Here is a 25,093-nt window from a genome sequence, read left to right on the forward strand (position 1 = left end):
CATCCAGGGACGTACTATATTAGCCTCGAAATATGATTACCTTGAATGGAAAGTCAATTTCGTATTGATGGGGCATAGTGACTTTTAAAGGATCAACCTTTGATATGCAGTTCATGTCCTAAACCTAAAACCTCGCCCCCTAACCCAGTTTTCTGTCACCCACTGCTCACAAGCCACGCCAGAGACATACTTTTTGTGAAATATAAGTGTATTTTAATTTGACCAAAAGGAAGATTTTGTTCCAAAGCTTTAAGAATTTATAAAATAATTTTAGCGAAACAACGGCGAATACGAGTATTGGCGGTGTTTATTTTTCGCCACCTGAATGGCACACACGTTTATTTTAATCGTTATCTTTGACACATGGACATATATATTTAACTAAAATAAATAAATATAAAAAAAAACTACAATTTTCAGATAAAGCTCAGTAAGTACCATTTCTTCATAAATAAGTGTCGATGGATCGAAAACAATTATTTCATTATAATTCACACACATGTTAAAATAATCCCAAAAAGCGAACACTTGTTTATATTTGGTAGAAAAATTTCCTAGAAGCTGAAAAATTAGTAACCAATACCAATGAGTTTGGTCAGATGTGAGCCAATAATATAATAGACTTCTGATCAATCTTCTGATCGAGTCCCACAGCTGGATCTTTTTTAGAGGGATTTCTCAACCATTAACGGAATGACTACTTCCATATATATGTATACTTATAAACAATATAACCATAAAAGAAAAATTTCGACAGTCATCTGAGTAATGATTAATGATATTTCCAAGCACAATTCCAAACAATTGTCAAAACTCAGCCACATGAGGCTCTTGCAATTCTCTTCCACAGATATCTCTTACAAAAATAAGAAACGGGGAAATGCGCTCCTTCTCTCTGTTGTGAATATGCGGCACAAAAGGGAACGCGAGGAAAATTCGACGAATTCCCTCGTGGCAAAATCAATAGATAAAGGAAAAGCCAACGGGAACAGCTGTTCCGGAAAAGCGGGCGGCGGCAAAATGTAAACACGGCAGAACGGTCGAGCGGTCGAGCGGTCGAGCGGTCGAGCGACCGAGGAGAGCGACTAAAAATAGGACACCAAAGAGCGCCACACAGAAGAGAGACCAAAAAGAGATTTTACGCTTCTCGCTTTCACAAGGAATTTCCACATTTTCAGTCATTCGCAGCTCTTCAACGTCGGCGGTTCGTGGCTCGGAATACCCGGAAGCCTCCGACTCGGGCCCCACACACACACACACCCGTTCACACGTACACACCCATACACACGCAGGCAGTGACAGTGTGCTCCATATGTGTAATCAAAAAGCGTTCGGAGCCCCGCACTAAGAGCAAGCGTTTATATATAGAAAATTTCTACGCACAGCTGAAGAAAACTAAAATACGAAAATAAATTACGAGAATCACATCTTGTCCACCTTGCCGAGCAGAAATGAAAAGTTATATTTTCTGCAGTGTTTACGTGGCCTACGGGTGTACGCAATAACCACGGTTATTGTTATTATTATTTGCATTACGCATACGCCCAGTGTGTCGTCGGTCGTTCGGTTTGTGGTGAAAATATAGAGCGAAAATAAAACCAAGAAAGAAAATCGCGTCGCTGCTGGCGTCGCTGTCGCTGTCAGCGCTGCGACTCCACCCAAAATTGTATATCAATTTTGAGAGGTTCTCGCTCTGCTCTGCTTAAAGTGCGGTGCGGTGCGGTTGCGAGAAGCGCCCTGTCGATGCCATAGTGTCCAGATCCATACCCAATCCCAATCCCAGCGAGAATCGTCGTAGCGCAACAACAAGGAAAATGCGAGAAAAATGTTTGGTTTATGCGAAAAGTTGATGACACATTTTGCTGTCATTTTGACCGCATTTCTCGTCTCCCAACCGCTGTTGTTGTTGCTGATTTGCGGGCCGCCAGTGACGCCGTATGGCGGCGGTTCCACCTCATCCTCGTCCATCTTGGTGCAGGCCTCGGCTGCAGATGAAGCGTAAGTTTTCCCTCAAAAGGGGGCTGTCCTGGCCGGCATAGATACTCGAACGAGCAGTTCGACATGTTCGACACGCATACCCGCGCGTATCCCTTGTAGGGGCTCTTGAAAACAAGTCAATTAAGGGGCGTGTTCCTATCATCATCGTCTCTGTCACTGATGTTACTCGTATTCCCCTTACAGCCCTACTCCTGCTCGTACTCGTGCTCCTGCCCCTGCCGGTCCCTGTGGCCGTCTTCGTCTCGTTTTCGATGTCGCTCGTTAATTTTTCGTACATTTTATGCTAATTTTGTTTGGCAGCCGCCAGTTCCCTCGTTCTCCTTCTTCACGGAAATTCCCTGTAGGCATTAAGTGGGCTTATTGGGCTGGGCTGTGGGTGCCCGTATATCGAATATTATCAGCTTATTTTCACAGATTATTTTCTCATCAATTTCACAATAATGTACCTTGTACCTTAAGCCGCTGAGTAATTTTACATAAATTAGACAGAAACAGACAAAATCCTGGTCAATGCTAGAGTAAAATCTCACGGTTCACGGTCTATTGTCGTCCGCTTTCAACGGACTTTAATTGATATAAAATCCACTTATCTCAAAACTCAGTATTTGCAACTGTTTCCTGTCAACTGATTATATAGTTCATGGCAATTGGCTTTTACTTCAAATTATTTCGGGCTTTCATTGCAACCTACATTAAAATTAGTCTAACATTGAAATTAGCATTCACTTCATGATTGACTATTGACTTTATAGGATTTAGGATTCAATGGAAATATATTGATTGTTTAATGCATTCAATTCGTGTGTGAACATCATTCAGTTTGAGTCTTAAACATCCAGCGCTCTATGGATATAAGCACATACATACATTTAGACTTTTCTTATCCAGACAATTTTTTAAAGAAAATACTGTTTACTTGTAGTGAATCTTCAGCTCCAATCGCTAAAACATTCACTCAGATATTTATTCCCGAAACGGCATCCTTTGGCAATCTACCAAAATGATATGTATGTGCAACATTTCCTCGATGGCTTGTGATCGAACTTTAGTTTGAAGTCTCTTGTGAGTTAATTAGTTTTGTAGCAAACTCAGCTGTGAAAAAAAAAATCAAATAAAAGCAGATAAGTAACTAACAATAACCAAAGCCTTACGTCAAAGCCTTCATGGACTTCCGCAACCTGCAATTCCAATATGAATTTTGATGGAAGTCCTAACAAATGGCAAATAAATATTTAATCACATCTTTGCTTCATGACTTTTCAGTTTTATGACCACTAGATTTCCCACGGGGTATTTTTAGAGTCGAACCCCACGCACCTTCTTTCGGCCATTTCGCATTGCGTGTTTAAGCATTTTGTCTTTTGTTTCGAGCATTTTTTTTCTTCATTCTCCGTGAATGTGTGCCTCAGCATTTTTTCCCACTTCTACTCATTCCCTCCGTCTCACTTTGGGTCGCCGAGATGGCTGCTTGGGGGTCGAGACGCTTCGCATTTTGTTTTGGGCCCCAACTTTTCATAAAGTCACATAAAGAAATTATTTGTCTGACATGCTGACTTGGGGAACGACGCAAACAGGTAGAACGGTAGAGCTGTAGAACCAGCGACGCCTACTTACGGCTAATGAATATTTTATTGGACATTTGTTGGGACCGCTAAACATCATGCCGAAAGTTCTGCAATTAATTTAAGTAACTAGACGGCTTGGCTGGACATTTTTGTAGGATTATTTGTTTTTTTTTAAATTTAATTAATAGGATTAATTTAATTTTAATTTAATAAAGAAAATATGTACACACATTGAATAAAATACAAGTTGTATGCACATTGATTCCAAAATCCAATTATGCAAGTTAATAGAATATGATAAAGAAGAGCCTTATTTTGTTAATAATAGGTATTTAACTTTTAGAATCTAGTAAGTGGGGATAGTAGTGGGTATTTGCACAGTAGGACCTAAAGGACTACCGAACACTAAAACGTAGTTAATGAAGATTTTTGTCAAATTTACGTACTTTTCAGGTATACCTTATAGGAAAAGGGGTGCTCAATGAAATGTTTATTATTTGTTCAGTTTTCTGTAACTCGAACACTCCTAAAGCGTGAAACTGTTTACTTTTAAGACTTCAATGAATCCAGCAATAACGTCTCTCCCTTTCTCTCCGACATTTTACATCTACGCTTTTCAATTTAATCGTTTATTAATAGACATTCCTATTTGTATGGTATTTTCTAAAAGTCCAAAAGTTTTATATAGCAGATGGTTGGAGTATTACTTTTTTAAGAGTACATATATATGTACGTCAAAGAATCACGCTTATGCAAAATTATTGAGCAAACATTCAACAGAAAATTATAAATAAATGTTCAGTTATTATATTTGATATCGAATATATATTTGTATTTATGTGAATTTCCTTAGAGCACAATCGAGAAAGAAAAAACTCAACAAAGATCGGCAAACAGCTAAGCGACTGACTCATAAAACTGTCGCAAGGCCACTCAATTTAGAATTAAGTAAAAGTCCAATTAGCAGCCTACATCAAAGGCGCATTAATAATCAAATATTTATGGGAAAAAAAATTAGTTTTTCGAACCAAATTAGCGCAACTTAATAGCCACAAAATGATGGCCTGGAGAAGGAGAGAAAACCCAAAAAGATTTAATGTTTCCATTACACAGAATATTTAAAGGAGAGGCGGGGCTTTTGCCGCAATGCCAACATTAATAGAATATGGCCATCTGTACCGCTAGGGAGCAGCAATAAAAAATCAATCTAAAATGTAAAACAATGTTGAAAATGTGTTTGGCAATGCCGCAAAAAGAAAATGCGCACGTTTTGCTATCCGACCTGCCCACAATATAATTCCATCAGCAGTGAAATCTCTTTAGGAGGACACAATACTACTAATACGCTCCTCCCAGTGGAAGCTTCGTCTAGGGATTTCCGTAACTCTTTCTGATCATATCATTCCAAAGCATTATAAATTCGAATATTTCGGACCATATATCTCACTGCAATTCAATTAAACCGAATTTGTACGTTGAGAGATGAGGCAAGGGCCGCGGCTCTACGTGTATACCCGATACTCAGTCTTCGTATGTGTAAACTTATGATTTATACAGTAGAGTCCGGTTATAACGACTCTGCTTATAGCGTCCGTCCGGACATAGCGACGAAAATTCGATGACTTGGTTGGTCCCTATACAAACTTATATGAAAGGGCATTCACTTAGTACTCCGCTTTAAGCGACAAACAGCTTATACCGAGGATATTTTTCACAGTTCAACTGGCTATTGCGGCGTGCCGAAGAAAAGTACAGCAAAATAATGCCAACAAAATTAAGCATTACGCGACGCTGTTAGAAATGTATGTATTTATCAATTATCGGCACCGATTTTAAAGGAAGAACTGGATGAATATGTTCTTACTGACTATAATTTGGCGATTTAAGGCTGCAGAAATTTTGAAAAGATTCCATACAAATTTTAATGACGAGAGCTTAACGCACAGCATATCAAGTTTAAATAATGCTGTGCGCGATTGTTTTTATACGTCAAAAACTTCTGCTAAACAATCAAAAATTACTGATTATTTAAAATAAGAATAAAAAGAAAAACCACACATAGAAATTAATCTTGTTATATTATGAATTATGTATATGTTACCAGTTTTTTGAAAAAAAAAAAACATGTTATTGAATTCAATTTGTGACATTTTTTTTGTTTTTTTTTTGTTACAAAATTAATTTATTCTATTCAAAAACCTATTACGAATATGGCAACCATAAAATAAAGAAGAACTAATTTTTTTTCTCCTTTCGGTTAGAGCGTCTTCCGGGTATAACGACGAAAATCGTCGGTCCCTTGAGTTTCGTTATAACAGGACTGTACTGTATAATGCTAATTCATTCCACCGTTTATCCTGAGTCAGGATTCATGACATGAGTTGTTGCTCATTCTGCATATAATAATAATCCGATTTTTCAGCTGTTCATCTCTAAGTTGGGCATGATTTGAGTCTTTTGCCTTCGAATGGGAACACGACAAATATAAATTGATCCCAATGGAAAAATACTTTACACTCGTTTGAATAATGTTGGGAAATCCGTGGGTATAGTACCCCGCTTTAGACCACTGCTGTACTTGTATGTAACTTGCTGATTCGTTTATTCGACTGTGCTCCTAGGCGGACGTGGTCTGATAAGTAGTTGCCGCACCAGAGAGCACCAGTTGAAAACTGTGCCATGTGTGTTGTTGTTTGACGTAGATAATAAGAGCCATCTAAAACAATGACAAACAAGATATGTACGAGTACGGCCGCACACCAAGCGATGTGGCCAAATTAATTGAACAATTCCAGGACGCAATAAAACCCGGAGAGGTATCATCCATTTCCCACTAGAAACGGACGACAAACGTTTTCGAGGGTGCGTGTGCATGTGCGGGGCGGAATAACTGTGTCAAAGGCAACGTCGCGTCGGCGACAGAAGTGAAATGAAAATGGCGAAGCAGCGCCGCCGGCAGCGGTCGCACCATCAATTCCCCAACAAGAGCGCCCCTCCCGTACAAATGGAGAGCAAGAGAGAGATCACATAGTATAGTGCAGTCATGCGCAGGCCCCCAATCCATCAAATGTTTATAATAATTGCTGAACTTACACTTGAAGAAAATCTAGGCCAATGAGTGCCCCATTGTAACCTATTTTAATTATTATGTATTTTTACATAATGATATGTAATGATTGATATCATTCGACGGAAGTGATTCTCAGCAAATGGCAGATTAGATTGGAGGAACAGTTTTGCTTATTAGATGAATGAGGCGATTCACCCAAAGTGATTGTTTTATTTTGAGAGATCAAGTAACTCTCCTTAAGAAAGTAATTTGATTGAGATGTACTATAGTACATATAACAGTATTTAAGTACCAAAGTACTTATGAATTGTTATTTAATCATGTTATTTTATGATTGGAAATATCCATTACTGATTTTGGTATCAAAAAAAATTTCTCTTAAGCAATTACCTCTTTTTCAAAATAAATCTTGATTCAAAACTTGAATCGTGATTATTTCTCCGCTAATAGTTCCTAGCACTTGTGGAACTCGTAACAAACATTTATTAGTAATTAGTTAATTCTTTGCTTATTGGTTGCCCGAACTTATTGAATCTTAGAATAGAACAGAACACACTGTATGTTAAGAGAGAGCATGTGTTAGTGTAACTAAGAGAAAGTAGTACAAATGAGAGAATGTGCGCGCGCAGGCACTTGTTGATCTCTCACCACAGACACACACTGGCATAGGCCATTCACAGCTGATTGTGGTGAAAACGCTGGCGTCGCCGTCGCTGGCTGGATGGGTGGCCGGGCTATCACCACTATTAAGTACCTTTCCCTGAGAATACACCTTGCTTCTTCCACAAAACATCTCGCCCTGCCACAGCTCCCCTTCACGAACCCCCCACGAGCATGTGGGCTAATTGAATTAGTGGAGCTCGGACAGGTGGTTGACATTTGCGACTTTTTGTAGACTCTGCAGAGTGGCCAGATTTTCTAACAGGGTCTCCTCTGTTCGTTTCGTTTCAGCGTGGGCAAGTGGGCTACACAATTTGGGGACGAGCTGTTCCTGCTGGCCCAGAAAATCACCAAATCGCAGGAGATCAAGGAGAAGTACAAGGAGTACAATGCCCGTGTAGAGCTGAAGAACGGCACCGAGCTGATCAAGTCAATTACGGCCAATGTGGGCAAGATGCTGGCCCGCAAAATGGACGCCGTGCGCTGCATCCAGGAGAAGGCGGAGAGCGTCAATGAGAACTTCGAGTTCAACCTCACCTACGCCGAGGCCAACTACACCTACTTCTCCAGCAAGTACTCGACGTTCAACGGGAACAGCTCCGAGGAGCTGGAGGAGAATCAGGCCGAGTTTGCGTGGATGTACCGAGAGATGGAACTCAATCCGGACACGCACTTCTACAACACGCCCGTGGACACGGAGCACAGCTCGGTGCATGTGCCCTCCAACGTTTGGGATCGGTCGAAGCGCGTGCTGAAGACCATCATGTGGTCTGAGCAGCTGGACGAGGTCTTCCGGCAGAACTATCAATCGGATCCGGCCCTCTCCTGGCAGTACTTTGGCTCCGACACGGGCATACTGCGTCACTATCCCGCCTCTCAATGGACGGATCCGCGACCCAATCGACTGGACGCCGACATCTACGACTGTCGCAAGCGATCCTGGTACATTGAGACGGCTACGTGCTCGAAGGACATTGTCATCCTGCTGGACCACTCCGGCTCGATGACTGGCTTCCGGCATCACGTGGCCAAGTTCACTATCCGCAGCATCCTCGACACCTTCTCCAACAACGACTTCTTTACCATCTTCAACTACTCCGCCGGCGTCGACGACATTATACCCTGCTTCAACGGAGCCCTCGTGCAGGCGACGCCCGAGAACATCGAAGTCTTCAACGAAGCCATCGCCAATTTGCCGGACCCGGAGGGCTACGCCAACCTCACACTCGCCTACGAAAAGGCCTTCCAACTGCTGCGCACCTATTACGAGAAGCGACACTGCAACGCGACCTCCACCTGCAATCAGGCCATCATGCTGGTCACCGACGGCGTGGCCGGCAACACCACCGATGTTTTCCAGAAGTACAACTGGGGGAATGGCGAGAATGGCACCTCCAAAATGAACGTCCGGATATTCACGTACCTTCTGGGCAAGGAGGTCACGAAGGTACGCGAGATCCAGTGGATGGCTTGCCTAAATCGCGGCTACTATTCGCATGTCCAGTCCCTGGACGAGGTGCACGAGGAGGTGCTCAAGTACGTGGATGTCATAGCCACGCCCTTGGTGCTGCAAAATGAACAGCATCCGCCCACCTGGACACACGCCTTCACGGACAAGACGGTGAGCGACCAGGAACCCTAGCCTTTCCTATAAAACATAAGCTCGAATCTCTCCTTTTGTGGTGCCCTTAGTATGATCCAAAGACCTCGGATGATCGACGGCCACGCCTCATGATAGCGGTTGGAGTGCCCGCCTTCGACCGATTCTATCGCCACGAGAACAGCACCAATCGAAGGGCGCGTCTGTTGGGCGTGGCAGGAACAGACGTGCCCGTGGAGGACATAGACAAGCTGACGCTTCCCTACAAGGTGAGTCCTCGATATATGCCAGTCTGCTTGTCCTAATGCACAACCCCATCCTTTTTAGCTGGGCGTCAATGGGTACTCCTTTGTGGTGTCCAACAACGGGTATGTTCTCCTGCATCCCGACCTGCGACCCCTTGGGGTGAGTGTGGGCTATCAATTTCTAACGGTGCGAATCCTAATATCTTCTCTGTGCCTTGCAGACTAATGGCAAGATGAATCCCAACTACAACAGCATCGACTTCACCGAAGTCGAGCATCTCTTCGAGGATCAGAGTCCACGCGAGCCAGGTGAATCGATCCTGAAGATACGCAGCGCCATGGTGCGCCATGAGGCCAAGGAGTTCAAGGACATCTCGGTGAAATTCCACTACGACAAGATGCGACGCGTGTCGGAGGAGATGCAGGACTACTTCTTTGCCCCCCTGCCCAACACGCCATTCACATTGGGCATTGTGATGCCCAGCGAGTATGGAAAGACGTGGATCAAGGTCGGCGAAGAGGTGCTCAAGAACATTCACATGAAGGTCAATATATCAGACTTCTTCATTGGGGAGAACTGGAAAGTCCATCCAGACTGGTGGGTAGCAGAAGCCCCATTCCTCACTAGAATACAATATATGTATGCTTTCCCATAGGGTCTACTGCAAGTATCACTATTTAGAGGGCCACGAGTTCAAGACGCCGGAAGCGGAGTTGCGTGAGTTTCTGGGCAAGATGGTCAAGGACGACTGGAAATGGGCGGAGCAATATGCAGAGGATGAGTCGGATTGGGATGACAAAGATGATTGTATGTATTCCTTCCACCTACCTCAATCCCCAGCCATCTATCTTACCCAGAAAGTGCCCATCAACAGTGAACTGCGGCCGCAAGACCCTCGGCGACGATGCCTACTATTGCAACAAGGAGCTGGTCCACCTGCTCATCTTCGACGCCAAGGTGACAAACTACAGCTATGGCGAGTGGAAGTTTGAGAACGAGGAGGAGCGCCAACTGATCACACGCTTCGGGGCCACGCTGCGATTCGTGGCCACAATGAGTGGGCTTACCCGCTGGCAATTCATCTTTGGAGAGGTCGAGGTGGACACGGATCGGGAGTTCGGCGACTACCATACTACGGCCATCGACGAGACCTGGTACAAAAGCGCAATTCTGCAACATCACGAGGATCGTACGGAGAGCTTCGTGTACTCCGTGAAGCACTACAACGATCCAATGGAGGATAGCGACCTCAAGGTGACCGCCTCGCATGCCATCTTCCCGCGAGATGGTGGCAAGGAGGCACCCGCGTGCGTCGTGGGCTTTCAGTTCTCCCACACCCGCATGTGGGAGCGATTCTTCAGCATCACCGCCGTAGATAATGTAAGTCAAGGCAAGCCCTGAAAAGTGCTATCATTGAAATTACCTTTTTTTATAGTGCAACCATTGCCTGCCCATCTGCACCGACGACGATGTGGACTGTGTGGTCATCGACAATAACGCCTACATTGTGATTGGACAGAATATGAACACCACGGGTAAATTCTTTGGCGAATTCCATGGCGACGTCATGGCTGCCATGGTGGAGAAGGGCATCTTCCAGGCCATCGAGGTGTACGACTACCAGGTGCAGTGCAAGGAGGAGCCAAAGACAAACAGCGATGGACACAGCTTGCTGCATGTATGTCGTAGTGGATGGCTCTGTGCGATTCGCTTAACAATTTCGTTCGTTCATTTCCACACAGCCCCTGCGCCTGCTGAGTCTGGGATGGAAGTGGCTGGTGGCCCGGATCTTCTTTCAATACCAGAGGATCCAATGGTGGGTGGATGGAGCACCCTGTAAGTGATTAAATCGTTGGATTTCTTGCATCCCCAAAAAGCATTATATATATACTTATATATATTGCAGTCATGGAATACACGGACGAAATTGAGGACGAATACGTAGCCGTGGGGGAGAGTAATTCAGCCTCGGCTGCCAAGCCCAAAGAAGACAGCGATGATGAGAATGCCTTGTTCCAGGAACCTGAACCGGATCCCATCTACCATCCCTGCGACATGCGGTCCACGCTCTATGCCCTCCAGCCCGCTGCCCTGATAGGCATCAACGACTTCGTTGAGGTCCCATCGACCCGCCCGTTTCTCGTCAAGAAGATACCCAACTCTAACCTGCTGCTGGTCGTGGTCAAAGTCTTGATGCCGTCGCGAAGTGTCCGTCTCACAACCGAGCCTCAGCCGATACTGGAGTACAGCAAGGAGTTTCCCTGCTACAAGCTCAATATGAGTTTCTACGAGAGGCGACGCATCGAAGAGTGCTACACAGAACACGAGGATGTAAGTGCATTTTGAAAATACTCTTAGTAGTTGTCCTAACTTTCTAACTTTCTGATACTCATCTGTCCCTCGTCCTTAGGAGGAACTGTACACCTATTGCGGCAATGCCTCGCGGCTGGGTCTGACGCTCCAGCTGCTGCCGCTGACCATAATTTTGATGTTTTACTTGACGCGCTGCTTTATGCGTTAGATTATACTAGTATATACACACAACTATATACAATTATGTACTATACGAGTATGCGAACGACGTTGATGGATTTGTTGATTATAATTACACACATATATACATATATATACTTTTCGTTTCCTATAGATTGTAAACTATTCTGTAGTCCAATTCTAGTCGAATGTTTAACAAGCAAACCAAACCAAAACTGGCACAATCTTTGGAACTAAACCACTTTTAGCGAAAGCAATTTCAACTTTTAGACTTACAAACGACGCCAAAGGTTAAGAAACTGGTCTTACTTTATAGATGTATTGATATATTGATGGAGAATGCTGGAAGCGAGGCTAAATTGTAAATCCAACTATACAAAGCATAAATTAAATATAAAAAGAAAAACCGCAAGACCCGGAAACGATAAGTTTCGGGTGCCCTAGTGCCCTAGACCGTCAGTTTCATAGAATGTTAGCAGGTTAAGTTTTTATATACATAACGCCTCTAGCTAAAGACCCACGTTTCATTGACTATTTTGATAGTTTATTATGGTACAACCCATGCCAAATATTAACAAAACAAACAAAGCAAAACCAAAAATAAGAGACGGAAACCAATTATGTAAGCAAACGAAAATAATTCTAACGACAATTATTTTTGTAATTTTATAAAACTTAGTTGATTTTTATAAAGATACAAATTTATGAAAATACATAATATAACAAGTGAAAAAATATTAATGAGAAGGCACACGAACCCCATAAACACTCACCCTTAAGAATATTATAAATATTTCGTCCCTTTTGCCCCAACCGAAAAAGACCGAAATTGGTTAGCTTTTTGTTTACAATCAAAATGGATTTATACACAAATGTGTTAATTAATTACAAATATGTACTATATTTAACGTTTACATGGCAACATGTTTCCCAGTTGTTTTGTACCGTATTGTGTATTTTATTAAATTGACCCTATTTTGTAACGAGCAGAATTAACAATGAAAGAGTGCACAGATTGATAACACCCGAATAAGACCACCTGAACAGTACGAGTATGCAATACTTGTTCCCTTCCCTCAATCATTGATGATAAGTTTCTTCATTGTTCTTTTCTGGCCTCTCACTTAGTCAAAAATCTTAGCAACAGTTACACACAAAAGGAGAGAAACAAAAACCAAAACGAATCCCAAATTGAATACCAAAACCTAATTGCCTTTGTATCGTATTTCGAATGTGGAAACATTTTATGAACTTTATGAATTTATGCATTGAAAACTGAAAACAAAAGTAGACGAGTGTTAAACGAAAAAAAAAACAATTTAAATTAAGATTATTTTCAAGTGAATGAAATCAAAATGGGGGACGCGTCCCCGAAGCGGTGCTGAGGAGGAGCCGACAGTGAGGAGTAAGGATAATTGAAAAGTAAACAGTTAACTATTAAATGTAATTTTTTAAACCAACCAAAATGCTAATACAATATTTATTTTTTGGAGTGTTTAAACGTTGTAAAATGTATAAAACTATTACGAAACTAAATCTACTTATAACGGTATACGTGGATTTGCTGCAAATTCATAAAGAACACATATTGTAATACGAGTATTCATCTCTTTGAGTTTATCGCTCTTATTAATTACTACCTTTTGAAATTCGACACGTATACACATTGTACAAGAAATGTCCACTGAAACTGAAAATGATAAACAATTTTAAATTTCCTTAGCAATATAAATGCATAGACGTTCGTGCGAATTCGAACTTTTGATGTTTAAAACAAAAAGCGGTTTAAAACTGACAAAAAAAAAGATGTACACAAACCAAGAAAAATATGAAGGAAAAAGAACCTACAACTATTAAGTAAATAAAAAGACCAATACATGTTTAAATAATGAAGTGGGATGTGAACTTATGGAATTGGTATTCCTGCACTGTATTCCAAAATCAAAGTAATACTGCTACATCGCTAAATCTTAGCTGAATCTTAGACAACCTTCAATACCTAAGCCTCGGTGGAGGCCAAAACAGACTTGAAGTAGTCGCTGTCTAGTTGCTTGATGTCCTGCGTAAACTGTGTGACCAGCTGAGTAAGGTCCTCTACATTTATTTCCGTATTGTTGCCAGCCGTCGAGAGCTGCTGAATGGCGACCTGAATCTTCTCAAGCAATGCCTTGTCTTCCTGGTTCTTTTTGTCTGCATGCTCGTCCTCAAACTCATTGTATACCTCCTGGGCATTCTGCACCACATCCTCGGGGAAGTTTGCGAGACGGGCCACCTGAATCCCAAAGCTCTTCTCCATCACACCAGGACGCACCTGGTAGAGCAGCGTAAAGTTGTCGGCGTCGGCCAACGCAGCCATGTGACAGTTTTTTACTGTTGGCAAAGTCTCGGCCAGCTTGGTAATCTCATGGAAGTGGGTGGCGAAGAGCGTGAAGCATTTGGTTTCCTTGGCCAAATGCTCGGCAATTGACCAGGCAATCCCACATCCCTCGTAGGTCGATGTTCCGCGTCCCAACTCGTCGATAATGACCAATGACTTGTCAGTAGCAGTCTGGGGAGAAAGAGACCTTTAACATCTAACATAAAAAGAAGCTCACATGCACTTACCCTTATAATACCCGAAGTCTCAATCATCTCCACCATGAAAGTACTTAAGCCCTTTATAATATTGTCGCTGGCTCCCACACGACCCAGAATTGAATCCACCATACTGATGGTGGCCATGCCGCAAGGCACAAAGGCACCAACATGGGCCATCAGTACGGCAGTCCCAACTGAGCGTATGTATGTGCTCTTTCCGCCCATGTTGGGGCCCGTGATGATGAACATGTTGCATTTGTCTAAACAGATGCATATCAGACGCATTCAAATGTTTCCTCATAGGTTTATAACTTTGATATTGAGCTCACCCTTCTTGAAGGAAACACTGTTGGCTATGAAGCTAACATGTTCTTGCAGCTCCAGGCAGGGATGACGCACATCCGTCAGAACCAGTTTCCCAGCTCCTTCTGCTAGCATGTTGGGACGGACATAGGGAGTGGGAGCACTGCGGGCGGCGATAGCGAAGCTGACCAAACAGTCCAGCTGGGCCAGTTCATTGTTAAGAGAGGTCAATGGAGCAGCGTAGCCTACAGCGACCTGTATGATCTCCTCAACGATCGATAGTTGCTGTTCTTCGTAGCGACTGTGACAGCTGGCAAACTCATCGGCATAGCCCTCCAGTTTGTCGGAGGTGAAGCGCACACCGCCCTTGATCACGTCTACGATGCGATAGTTTTTATTCTTGCGAAGCACAGAGTCATCCTTCAGGGTTGTACGGAAATGGTATCCCAACTTGGCCACATTCTCCAGCTTGATCTGCTTGCTGTCCAGATCCAGTTCATCGTTGCATTTGGACTTCAGGCGCTCCATTTTGTCGTACAACTCATTCATCGTCTGCTGGAGCTCCATCAGGCGGCTGTCGAAGGAGGATTTGACCAGGTACTCTCCCCTTTCGATCGCCTCAAAGTCGACTACTTGCTCGACCATCTGCTTGAGCCCGGTTAGATCCTCTAGGAAGCTTTTAAAGGGAGAGCAAATCACACTCTCGACCGTCGAGTTCTCAAGACTAAGCAGAACCTGCACAATCTTGGGAGTTCGTAATATGACCTGATAGATGCGAAACAGGTCCTGCAACGTGGCTTTGCGACGCATCAACTTCTTCGTCAGCATCAGAATGTCTGGAATGCGCTTTAGATAATCTAAGCTAAGGCTCTCGAGGGTATCTGACGACTCCAAAAGACACTCAACGATGTTATGACGGTCGTTTAGAATCTCCTGGCTACGCAGTGGTTGTTTCACCCACTTTCCCATGAGTCGGTGGCCCTGTGGAGTTCTGCAGTGATCCAGGACACCCAAAATGCTTTGCCAGCGATACGAGGGCATGGACGGATGAGTCCCCGGCTTGGGCATAATGTTTAAGGCACCTACAGCAGCCGAGTCCAAATGGACAAATCTGGAATAAAACTCATTTTATTGAAAGTGTTTGCGGAAGCGTTTCATATACCCACCGCTTTAGATCTAGTTGCTTGATTTCGTAGTGTCCCAAGTTGCCAGCGTCGTTGACCAAGTCCAAGTACTTTATGGCCACCTTTAGGGATTCCGAAGCCAGCAGCATTTGCAGCTCCTTCAGCCCGGTGGCATCCTCTTGCTGACCTTTGGCGAATCGCAACAAACGATTCAGGTCCTGCAATAGATCGTTGGCGCTGCTCTTCTTGGGCACAGTAATCATCACACCATTCCGCTCCAGCAAAGCTTTGACTGGCACATATTCTCCTTCTACCGAGGGTAGTAAACACTCCTTCGGCCCCAAGAGGACAACAGTAGCCTCCAGCTCCGTAAAGAAGTCATCGTCTAGAAACTCGAGCAATTGGAACTGACAATCATTCTGCTCCACACTGGCCACACCCACGCGTCGCTGGGCGCCACCCTCGAGTTTGACCTGAAGTGAGATCATGTTGTTGCCCACTAAGACCTCCTTGTTGGCAAACAAGATGTCCTCGAACTGTAGCAGATTGCCCGGAGACCCGCGGTACTCCAGCTGCCATTCATTACGCTTCACGTAGACCTCAACGCGCAAATTCCTCACCAGGAGCAGCTCCCGCACTGCCATCTCAAAGTTACCCTTTGACAGGGCCACGAACTGCAGAGTCTCCTTGTCGTCGGGCAGCAGGGCCCCAATAAACGCGGTGGACTTGTAGACAATCTTAGCCACGAGCTCGCAGTCATCGCTGCCGTTAACCGTATAGCAGTCCGAGTGATCGTAAAAGCGAACTGTGGTGCTGGGTTTCTGTGAAAAAAAAGCTAGAATGTTCTGATTCTCATCGGGGCAAGACTTACCTCGCCGAGCTTGGCATGGTACTTTATGAAATTGCGACGCGCATTTGTGTCTAAACGAAAAGGAATTTTCAGCACTTTCGTTTTCTTTGAATGCTTTGAACTTACCCATGTGCAGCGTTGGCTCCCGACGGCTTTCAGTTGCTTTGGCTTGCATGGTGTTTTATGTTTTATGCTTTATGGTTTAAACAAATGACAAAATTTCGCGCCGGTTTTTATTAAAAATGCGAAATCCAGCTGATTCAGTGTGACCCTCAGAAATATACCAAAATATACCGCCTCATTTAAAAAATATACAGTAAATATACTGACGAATTCAAGTTATATTATACACATTCCTCGTTTGTGGATGTAGAGTGTGCTGTTAGGCGCAACCTGAACAGCAAAAATTCCAATACAATAAACTTTATTTCAATTTTCCTAGTGCCTACAAAGTTATAACTCATATTTAATACACTAGTCAAAATTGTTCATCTATTGGGGAAATCCAATACGTTTGCCATCAATTGGAAATGGAATTATAATTTTATCTCTCCAACGCACAGGCAGGCGAATTTTTGGCATAAATTCGAAAAATTATGTTAGAGACTTAAACTTAAAACTAGGTACAGTTGATTGTATTAATATATATAAGAACTGAGACAGATTTCAAACCAATCCTATCACGTCCACCACTACCGCCCATATAACGAACAATTTTTACTGTTGATTTTGATGATTATTTATATATTTCTTCTATTACTGCTTATTTAAGACAATAGCCATTAAAAATTAATCTTTTTAAATTTTTCATCATTAATTGAATATACATTAGTTAATATACACTTTTTACATTAATTTAACATAGTTAGTAAGTGGCACAAGATTGCACGAAAAAAGTTGTGGACCAGAATAGACAGGCAAGTTGGTTAAGTTTTCTCCGATTCTAGAAGGCCCAAATTAATACACACAAACAAAAAAACTAAGAAATATGAACAAAACTTTTTTGTATAGACATTGTAAGTACCCCGACCTTTCTGATCCATTTTTTCCATTCACTTATTCTTTAAATTTACAACATTTACAAGCAATCAAACTCCAGCAAAAGATTCCCGCCCATTTAACTGACATCTGACGTTGAAGGACTGCAAGCCTTTCAGCGGTGCAATAAAATCAAAAACATAAATGCAGATTTCCTAGCCAAGGTATGTACTATGATGACTTTCGTTTCTATGCCGCTGATATTAGCCTTCTGGCTCAATTTGCAATGGGAAGTCCGTTGAATGCGATTTTATTTGATTTTTTTTTCCATAGTTATCATTAAAGTTCATGCAAAAATACATAATACATAATACAAAACATAATACACTTTGCACCTAAACAGTTATCAGTCTAATATTGTATTGCGCCTGCAAAACCGTCCGCTCACAGCGCCCTATTCGCCTTGTCCACGTCCTTCTTCTGCTGGACAATGTCCCAGGCGCCTCCCAGGCCACCCGTCTTGGAGCACAGGTCCAGACTTATGAGGGCGCCCACCGCCGGAGACGCTGCTCGGAGGCAAGTGCCCTTCGCCATATTGTAGACGGGGCTGTTGGAGTTGCGGGTGTGCCGCCACTGCTGGTCCCCCAGCATCTCGTGGCATTTGTTGATAATAACTTGGGAATCGCCCGAGGCCTCCAGACAGAGAAGCTTGTCCAGTATGATCTCCGACTTTTCTGTCTCGTACCACAGTTGGTTCGGCGTGCGTCGGCATGGCTGGAGTTGCAGGGAGCTGCCCTTCTTCCAGAATCCTTTCACCTTGGGTGCCATCACGGACGCACAGAGCTCCGTCCCCGCCAGCCGGAGCATGTAGAAGTCAATGTAGTTACGTTTCCTCGAGTGCCAGGGTTGGAAAACGGGACCAGATGCTGACTTCTTTGGCTCCTCGCCTGGTATATGAAGCTCCGGATAGACGTTTCGCAGGTACCACTCAAAGTCCCGACACTGAAGGCGCTCCCGCAGCTGCAGCCGATCGCTAATGTCTCCATAGTCATAATCCTTGGCCACCTTCTCGTGCTTGAGATAGAAGTCCTTGTACTTGTCCATCCAGACGTAGGCCAGGCGCAGGGAGTTCTTTAGCATGGTGTTGGCCCCGTCTGGAGCGGTGTAGGGGCGACGTTTCCGAAAGATGTGGCCCACTCTGGAGCAGGGCACAATCTTAATGGCGCCGCCACACTGCCACACTCGAAAGGAGATCTCTATGTTCTCGCCACCCCAGATATCCATAGCCATGTCGTACTCGCCGATGTCCTGGAAGTATAACCGATTTACGGCAAACAGGCCGCCGGCCATGGTGGGCGAGCGGAAAGGACCACGAAAGTCCTCGGGCACCTTGAGTGTTCCTTCGGGAAGGTTCTCCCACCTGAAGTGCAATCCCCAGTTAAATCCTCCACGCACCAGCGGACTGGGGGTGTACTCGAAGGTATCTGCGTTGATCAGGTCGATGACTGGAACGGCGAGGGACGCGTTCTCCGCCTTAATAAGGCGCAGCAGCGGTTCCAGCCACTGTCGATTCACCTCGATGTGCGAATCCAGAAAGACCAGGACATCTCCGACGGCCTCTCTTGCGCCAATGACACGAGAGCGGATCAGGCCCTCCCGCTTGTTGTTCTTCACGTACCTCAAGTTATCGTACTTGAGACGGGCGCGGAGATCGCCATGCAGGTGGAACTCCAGCTCGGGCAGGTCGCTATGGTCGTCGACGAGGACAATCTCTTTAAGCAGGTAGCTGGGCGTGCGCTCTAGGACTGTCCTGACGGACCGCATCAGGGTCATTTTGTGCTCGTTGTAGAAACACATGATGACCGAGGCTTGAGGCAGTTGCTCCGCCTCGCTTGTCTCGCTCCTGTCGCAGACCTTGTGCCGCGTGTCCGGAATCTCGCGGTACAGGCCAATGTTGTTGGATACCAGGGCATTGAATGCATGATGCTTATATCCAATGTCACGAATGTACTTGTCCTGCTTGTTTCGCACCACTCCCAGGAGCTCCAGCGGCTCCACAGGAACCGCTGCGGCTGCTGTGGAAGTGTTGGAAGAGCTGGGAGTGCAGCCACTGGTGACCCTTGCCTGATAGCTAAGCTCGGCTCTGGGAGAAGCATTCGATTTGTTGAACTTCCAGCCAGCAGTGTTTATGGAGCTATTGAGATTGTGGCTGTATAGTAGGAGGGCCAGGATCCACACAGCGGCTACTAGCATGGTGCCCAAGGTGCAGGACTTGCAGAGTAGTCGTTTGATTTGCATCATAGGTCGAGATTCGTTTACGTAGCCCGTTTTGGACACTATTTCGTCATTGTGAATAAATTAGTTTGGTAATTTGCATTAGGGTTGGGAAAAAGTCGATAACGCTATCGATAATATCGATGTTTAAAAACTTAGTCCGGGAAAAATAGTTCATTTTGTATGACAAAATTGGAAATGTCTAGAATGGTGGTGTTAGCTGGATTTTGAAAAATAAATGGACAAGTTTTTGAAGCGCAAGACTGGAAAATTAATTTAAAAATTATGATCTTAGACGCACGATTAAAAAAAGAGCGATTTCGGTCTAATAACATAGCATTTGACATAGCATTTGACATAACATTGACTGCAAGTTGAGTCAATTTTATTTAAAATGATCTTACATCTCTGAAAAGTCAGTCTCCCGAAAAACAGCCAATAGCAACAGATCCTCCAAAGTAATGTAAAACTTCTATTACCGATCGACTATTCAAATTTTCAAAAGCCCAACCTGCCACAATTTTAAAACAATTTATTATTGCAGAACTGTACAGATGAAACTTTTGGCGTACAGTTTGACGCATGTCAAAAGTAAAACAACAAAAATTAATAGATCTCTTTATTTTAACTTATTTTTATTTGTTTTCTTCGATATTGATTTAATTTATTGCGGTTTAAAATTGTCCGATGGTATCGATACCAAAATCAAAAGTGGAAAAAGAGATTTAGATTTGTATATAAAATACATTTGGTAAAGCTGTGCTGAGTGCCAGACCCTACTCCTTAACGAGGGGGAACGTTGTGAGTTGCTGCGGACACCGCAACTCTACGGTTATACCCGATACTAAGTCAGTATGGCTCTCCTCCGACAGACGCCGCTAATATTTAACGACACGACAAAGAGTGCGTGCGAGAGAGACAGAAAATCAGTCTGAGCGTGACGTCGGGCGCTGCGTAGCCACTGCAAATTGATTTGTTCCTTTTGGCTATAAAAATGATCTGATCTGATCCAGATTCAGCAATCTAATAGATATGGTCATTATCTATGATTCTGCGTTTTTAGTTTTCTCAAATCTGCAATATTGTGGATGCAACAGATTTTCGTACTTTGTGGGGGCGGATGGGGGTGGGGCGAAATTCTGAGATATACGTTTTATAGTGACATCTTAAAGGAGTGTGTGTACCAAATTTGGTTACTCTAGCCTTAATAGTCTCTGAGATTTGTGGTTGCCTCAGATTTTCGTCCTTTGCGGGGGCGGAAGGGGGTGTGCCGAAATTTGGACATGAAACGGTCAAGGTCCGATATCACAGGAGTGTGGATACCAAATTTGGTTGCTCTGGCTTTTATAGGTTCTGAGATCCTTGAACTCATATTTAGCAATTGGCAAAACCGACCATGAAACCTGTGTGTTAGAGTGAGACAGAGCGAGAAAGAGTGAAATTGTTTTCGTGATTCTGGCTGTAATAATTATACGATCTGGTTCAGATTTTGCACTCTAGAAGATATAGTCATCTTCTACGATTCTGCGTTTTTTGTTTTCTCGTATCTTTAAAATTGTGGATGCCACAGATTTTCGCCCTTTGTGGGAGCGGAAGTGGGCGGTGCAAAGTTTTGAAATATTTTTGTAGCAGTGACATATCACAGAAGTCTGGATCCAAAACATCGTTGCTCTAGCTCTTATAGTCTTTGAGCATTAGGCGCTGAAGGGGACGGACAGACGGACGGACGGACAGACGGACAGACAGACATGGCTCAATCGACTCGGCTATTGATGCTGATCAAGAATATATATACTTTATGGGGTCGGAAACGATTCCTTCTGGACGTTACACACATCCACTTTTACCACAAATCTAATATACCCCAATACTCATTTTGAGTATCGGGTATAAAAATGGCAAATCAACCGAAATAAGCTGAAAAATTTGTAGTCGTCGTTGTATCGTATGGAAAAAAAGTATAATTTGTTTGTACATGACCGAAAACGACGCTGCCTATGGTGACTCTGGGCTAAAAAGATCTAGTCTTCGAAATGGTAATTATGGGATATTTTTCCCAAATCTTACCACAATTTTACAGTACCTGCATGGTTAGTGATTTTCCATAGGACTTATCGATACAAATCGGACATATCGGTGTTTTCAACATAGAAATTTAACAGTTGCAAATGCACACAATGTGCTGTAAGGTGCACAATTTTGTAGGTACTATAATTCAAATTGCTATTTTTAAATCGGGTCTATACAAAATAGACCTAGAAAAACATGATTTACATAAAAACTTTATTTTTCTTTCAATGATAACACTATGCAACACCGGTTACACTAAACGGTTAGGGAGCAGCCGTTTTCTCCAAACCAACAATTTTTTTTACACTAAACCGTTCTTAACGGTTAAATGTCATTTGGGAAGGACCTTATCGGAATTAAAAGGCAAAATTTGACATACCGTAAACGACGCCCCATTAATATGCCGATTCAACAAAAATGCAGGAACACAAGATATGAATTTATTTCGACTTTTTCAGAGTTTTTAATGTACAAAACTCGAAAAAACCTTTAAAAAATCACCAATTTTGGATTTGAAAGCTTAATATTGTCCATACCGTAGGTAAGCTTAAGCTACAAAACGTTCGGGTAGGATTAATAGCTGCGTTCATTAGTTTATCAGTATCGCAATGTTTAATTCAACCAGGCGTAAGACACTTAAGCTATTTAAAAGCACTACCTTTGAAAAAATCAGTAAAAATACGAGATTTAAAAAAAAAACGAGGGCGAACGTTGTGAGTTGCTGCTGCGACCGCAACTCTAAATTTTTACCCAAACATACATACATAGTCAGTATGGCTCTCTTCCGGCAGACGTCGCTAACATTGAACTACACAGAATACGTGCGAGAGAGACAGAAAATCAATCAGAACGTGCCGTCGAACGCTGCGTAGCCACTGCAAATTGATTTTCATTTTTGCTATAATATTGATCCTATCTGATCCTATTGATTCAGCAATTCGGCGTGGAAGGGAGTGGGAAAAAATTTGAAAAACATCTCTGCAAGTTCGATATGACAGGAGTGTGGATCAAAAGATTGGTTGCTCTACCTTTATATTCTCTGAGATCCAGGAACTCATATTTTGCAATAGGCAAAGCCGACCATGAAACCTGTGTGTTGGAGAGAGACAGAGCGAGAGAGAATGAAATTTTTTTTGATTATGGCTATAATAATTATACGATCTGGTTCAGATTTTGCATTCTAGAAGATATAGTAATCCTCTAAGATTCGGCGTTTTCTGTTTTCTCGTATCTTTGAAATTGTGGATGCCACCGATTTTCACTCTTTGTGGTGGCGGAAGGGGTGGGGCGATGTTTTGAAATATACTTGTAACAGTGACATATCACAGAGGTCTATACAAAATATCGATGCTCTAGCTCTTATAGTCTTTGAGCACTAGGCGCTGATAGGGACGGACAGTCAAACATGGCTCAATCGACTCGGCTATTGATGCTGATCAAGAATTTATAGTGTAATCATTACGAAGTCATTTTTATTTTCAGTAGACGCTTTATAGTAGGGTCGCGCGGGGAACTGGTACTTCAGCCCGCTGCCTATTTGGTTCCTATTTTCCTATTCCTATTTCATTCAGCACCAGCTCTATGCCGGCATCCACTTTACCTTCACACACCTCACGGACGTGGATCTGAAGATTGAGACGGAGGTGTTGATGTGTGACAACCTTAAGATTCGGTTGTACAAGGCGCCACAGATCGAAGAGCTGAATCCAGCTGAGGTCAAAGAGGTATCCACCGTTGGTGATGCTGCAGAACATAAATTGCCTGCTTTTCAAGCAAGCCAATCTTCCGAGGCAGACTCAGATGAGTGGATGAAGAGGAGAAATCATGCTTCTATCAGTGGTGGGGGGTCCACGCAACGGCCACCGCCACCGCCTTTCGAGAGCGCCATGGTGGATATAGAAGGCATCAACCTTCGGATAACTGTCAGCGAGAAGCAGGCCGTTGTCACGACCCGGTTGCGTAAGTTTGGATGCGACGAAAATGCTCTGGTCGTTCGGTAAGCGGCAACTGTAGAATGTTCGACCAATTCACCCAACTACCAACGGTCTTTCCCTCAGTGAGGATATCACGCTACAGGTGGACTTTAACAAAAATCTGTCGACCACATTTCGCAATTGGGTCGAAATACTGACCAAGTTCATCAACTGCTTCTGTCCCAAGTGGAGGACCGTCTACTTCCTAGAATCTTCCTCAACGGAGTGTAAAAGAAAGGGTAAATAATAACACCATCCATCATCCGTCCATATCAACTTCCTACCAGGTCCTTTGCAGGCTTTGAGCTGGTTAGATCGATTCCTCCCCTGGGCAAGTACAACTTCTGTGCTGGCAACTACTTCATCGATGTGAATGAGCTTTGATTTTGATTTTTATGACAGTGATATGGTTAAATTTCCACGTTTTCCACTCTATAAGACAGGGCCCCAACCAATTGAATTTCCTATGGTTTTAAATGCCAAGTACGTATTGAGCAGCGCATGGAATTGTTTCTAAGAATATGGTTTTTAGGATCTTTGTAGAGCTACCTACACAGCTGGCCAACTCGGATCGGATTCATCACTTCATCAATCCCTTTGACCGGATCAAGTTCAGAAAGCTGCGGCATCGTTTCAACGAGTGAGTGCTGCAGAGAAGCCAAAACCTTGTTCAGTTTTTATTGCCTTTATTTTCAGGTCGGTTCTGTTCCATCTTCATCCGCGTCTGCGTCAATTGGTGCAGCAGGAGATCAGCAAGCGCAGCTGGGCGAACCATCATCAGGAACAGCAGCGGCGCAACTTATCAGAGCAGCAGCGCCTGACCCTCTACCTGGCCATGCTGAAGCACAAGGTGTATCCAAATTACTTCCAGTTCAGGGACCAGTTCTACTACCATATTCGCAACATTGACTTCTTCGAGTTCATGGCCATCAAGTGCAGCGAGAAGGCCAATCCCGAACATTACCGTGAGCACATCGATGAAACAGAAGAGTCCACTGCACCGGCAGCAGTACCCACAAAGAAGAAGAACAAGAAATGCTTGTGCCCCAAGTACGTCAAGTCGCTGCAATAGCAAATACGAGTACCACGCCCACCTACTACTTACGCCTACACAAGTCGAAATAAAGCTGCGTACAACCAAAGACAACATATGTAACTAGTCTATTTATATTGTCTTTGGTATAGCTATGGTTTCACTCAAACATTTATTTCTTTTATTCACAATTTGGGCATGCTTTTTTCATTCATATGACCGTATGTCAGACCATAATAGACTTTTCAAACTGACTAACTGCAAAAAAATTAGAGAAAG

At 43.4% G+C, this 25,093-nt stretch overlaps 4 protein-coding genes across 5 annotated transcripts; 2 read left to right on the top strand and 2 right to left on the bottom strand.

The window, feature by feature from the left end:
* Positions 1–1,194: 1,194 nt before the first annotated feature.
* On the top strand, positions 1,195–12,276 carry LOC6598123 (voltage-dependent calcium channel subunit alpha-2/delta-3). Its single transcript, XM_002023243.2, has 11 exons — positions 1,195–1,998; positions 7,585–8,914; positions 8,986–9,162; positions 9,221–9,298; positions 9,360–9,736; positions 9,795–9,946; positions 10,014–10,519; positions 10,575–10,817; positions 10,882–10,975; positions 11,046–11,470; positions 11,550–12,276. Exons 1-11 carry the CDS (start codon positions 1,826–1,828, stop codon positions 11,658–11,660), a joined length of 3,666 nt encoding a protein of 1,221 aa, XP_002023279.1. The 5' UTR covers positions 1,195–1,825; the 3' UTR covers positions 11,661–12,276.
* A 1,242-nt stretch (positions 12,277–13,518) lies between these two features.
* Positions 13,519–16,705, bottom strand: LOC6598122 (DNA mismatch repair protein spellchecker 1). Its single transcript, XM_026987348.1, has 6 exons — positions 16,613–16,705; positions 16,508–16,557; positions 15,679–16,457; positions 14,539–15,623; positions 14,237–14,469; positions 13,519–14,180 (listed from the first exon to the last, which is right to left on the bottom strand). Exons 1-6 carry the CDS (start codon positions 16,659–16,661, stop codon positions 13,632–13,634), a joined length of 2,745 nt encoding a protein of 914 aa, XP_026843149.1. The 5' UTR covers positions 16,662–16,705; the 3' UTR covers positions 13,519–13,631.
* Positions 16,706–17,364: 659 nt separating this feature from the next.
* On the top strand, positions 17,365–24,925 carry LOC6598120. 2 transcript variants are annotated; one of them, XR_003408590.1, is made up of 6 exons: positions 17,365–17,502; positions 17,572–17,688; positions 23,380–23,804; positions 23,866–24,020; positions 24,080–24,264; positions 24,314–24,381. XR_003408590.1 is itself a non-coding variant. In XM_002023239.2 (3 exons), the coding sequence occupies exons 1-3, from the start codon at positions 24,188–24,190 to the stop codon at positions 24,851–24,853; spliced, it is 561 nt and encodes a 186-aa protein (XP_002023275.2). In that variant the 5' UTR covers positions 24,181–24,187; the 3' UTR covers positions 24,854–24,925. The 2 variants fall into 2 exon arrangements, 1 of the variants encoding a protein (XP_002023275.2); XM_002023239.2 differs by lacking the exons at positions 17,365–17,502; positions 17,572–17,688; positions 23,380–23,804; positions 23,866–24,020 and adding an exon at positions 24,478–24,925 and having other exon boundaries at positions 24,181–24,264; positions 24,314–24,421.
* LOC6598121 (polypeptide N-acetylgalactosaminyltransferase 35A) lies at positions 17,759–19,808 on the bottom strand. Its single transcript, XM_026987423.1, has one exon. The coding sequence runs from the start codon at positions 19,763–19,765 to the stop codon at positions 17,909–17,911; it is 1,857 nt and encodes a 618-aa protein (XP_026843224.1). The 5' UTR covers positions 19,766–19,808; the 3' UTR covers positions 17,759–17,908.
* Positions 24,926–25,093: the final 168 nt, after the last annotated feature.

Source organism: Drosophila persimilis, unplaced genomic scaffold (genome assembly GCF_003286085.1).
Source record: "Drosophila persimilis strain 14011-0111.01,24,50 unplaced genomic scaffold, DperRS2 tig00000124-arrow-pilon, whole genome shotgun sequence".
NCBI classification, from domain to species: Eukaryota; Metazoa; Arthropoda; class Insecta; order Diptera; family Drosophilidae; genus Drosophila; species Drosophila persimilis.

Coding starts and splice junctions, on each gene's coding strand:
- LOC6598120 (XM_002023239.2), top strand. CDS start 24,188: ATGGTTAAATTTCCACGTTTTCCACTCTATAAGACAGGGCCCCAACCA. Junction 24,265..24,313: donor CCTATGGTTTTAAATGCCAA/GTACGTATTGAG, acceptor TATGGTTTTTAG/GATCTTTGTAGAGCTACCTA. Junction 24,422..24,477: donor CTGCGGCATCGTTTCAACGA/GTGAGTGCTGCA, acceptor CTTTATTTTCAG/GTCGGTTCTGTTCCATCTTC.
- LOC6598123 (XM_002023243.2), top strand. CDS start 1,826: ATGTTTGGTTTATGCGAAAAGTTGATGACACATTTTGCTGTCATTTTG. Junction 10,520..10,574: donor GCATCACCGCCGTAGATAAT/GTAAGTCAAGGC, acceptor CTTTTTTTATAG/TGCAACCATTGCCTGCCCAT. Junction 10,976..11,045: donor GTGGGTGGATGGAGCACCCT/GTAAGTGATTAA, acceptor TATATATTGCAG/TCATGGAATACACGGACGAA.
- LOC6598122 (XM_026987348.1), bottom strand. CDS start 16,661: ATGCAAGCCAAAGCAACTGAAAGCCGTCGGGAGCCAACGCTGCACATG. Junction 15,624..15,678: donor AAGCAACTAGATCTAAAGCG/GTGGGTATATGA, acceptor GTTTTATTCCAG/ATTTGTCCATTTGGACTCGG. Junction 14,470..14,538: donor CAGTGTTTCCTTCAAGAAGG/GTGAGCTCAATA, acceptor GCATCTGTTTAG/ACAAATGCAACATGTTCATC.
- LOC6598121 (XM_026987423.1), bottom strand. CDS start 19,765: ATGATGCAAATCAAACGACTACTCTGCAAGTCCTGCACCTTGGGCACC.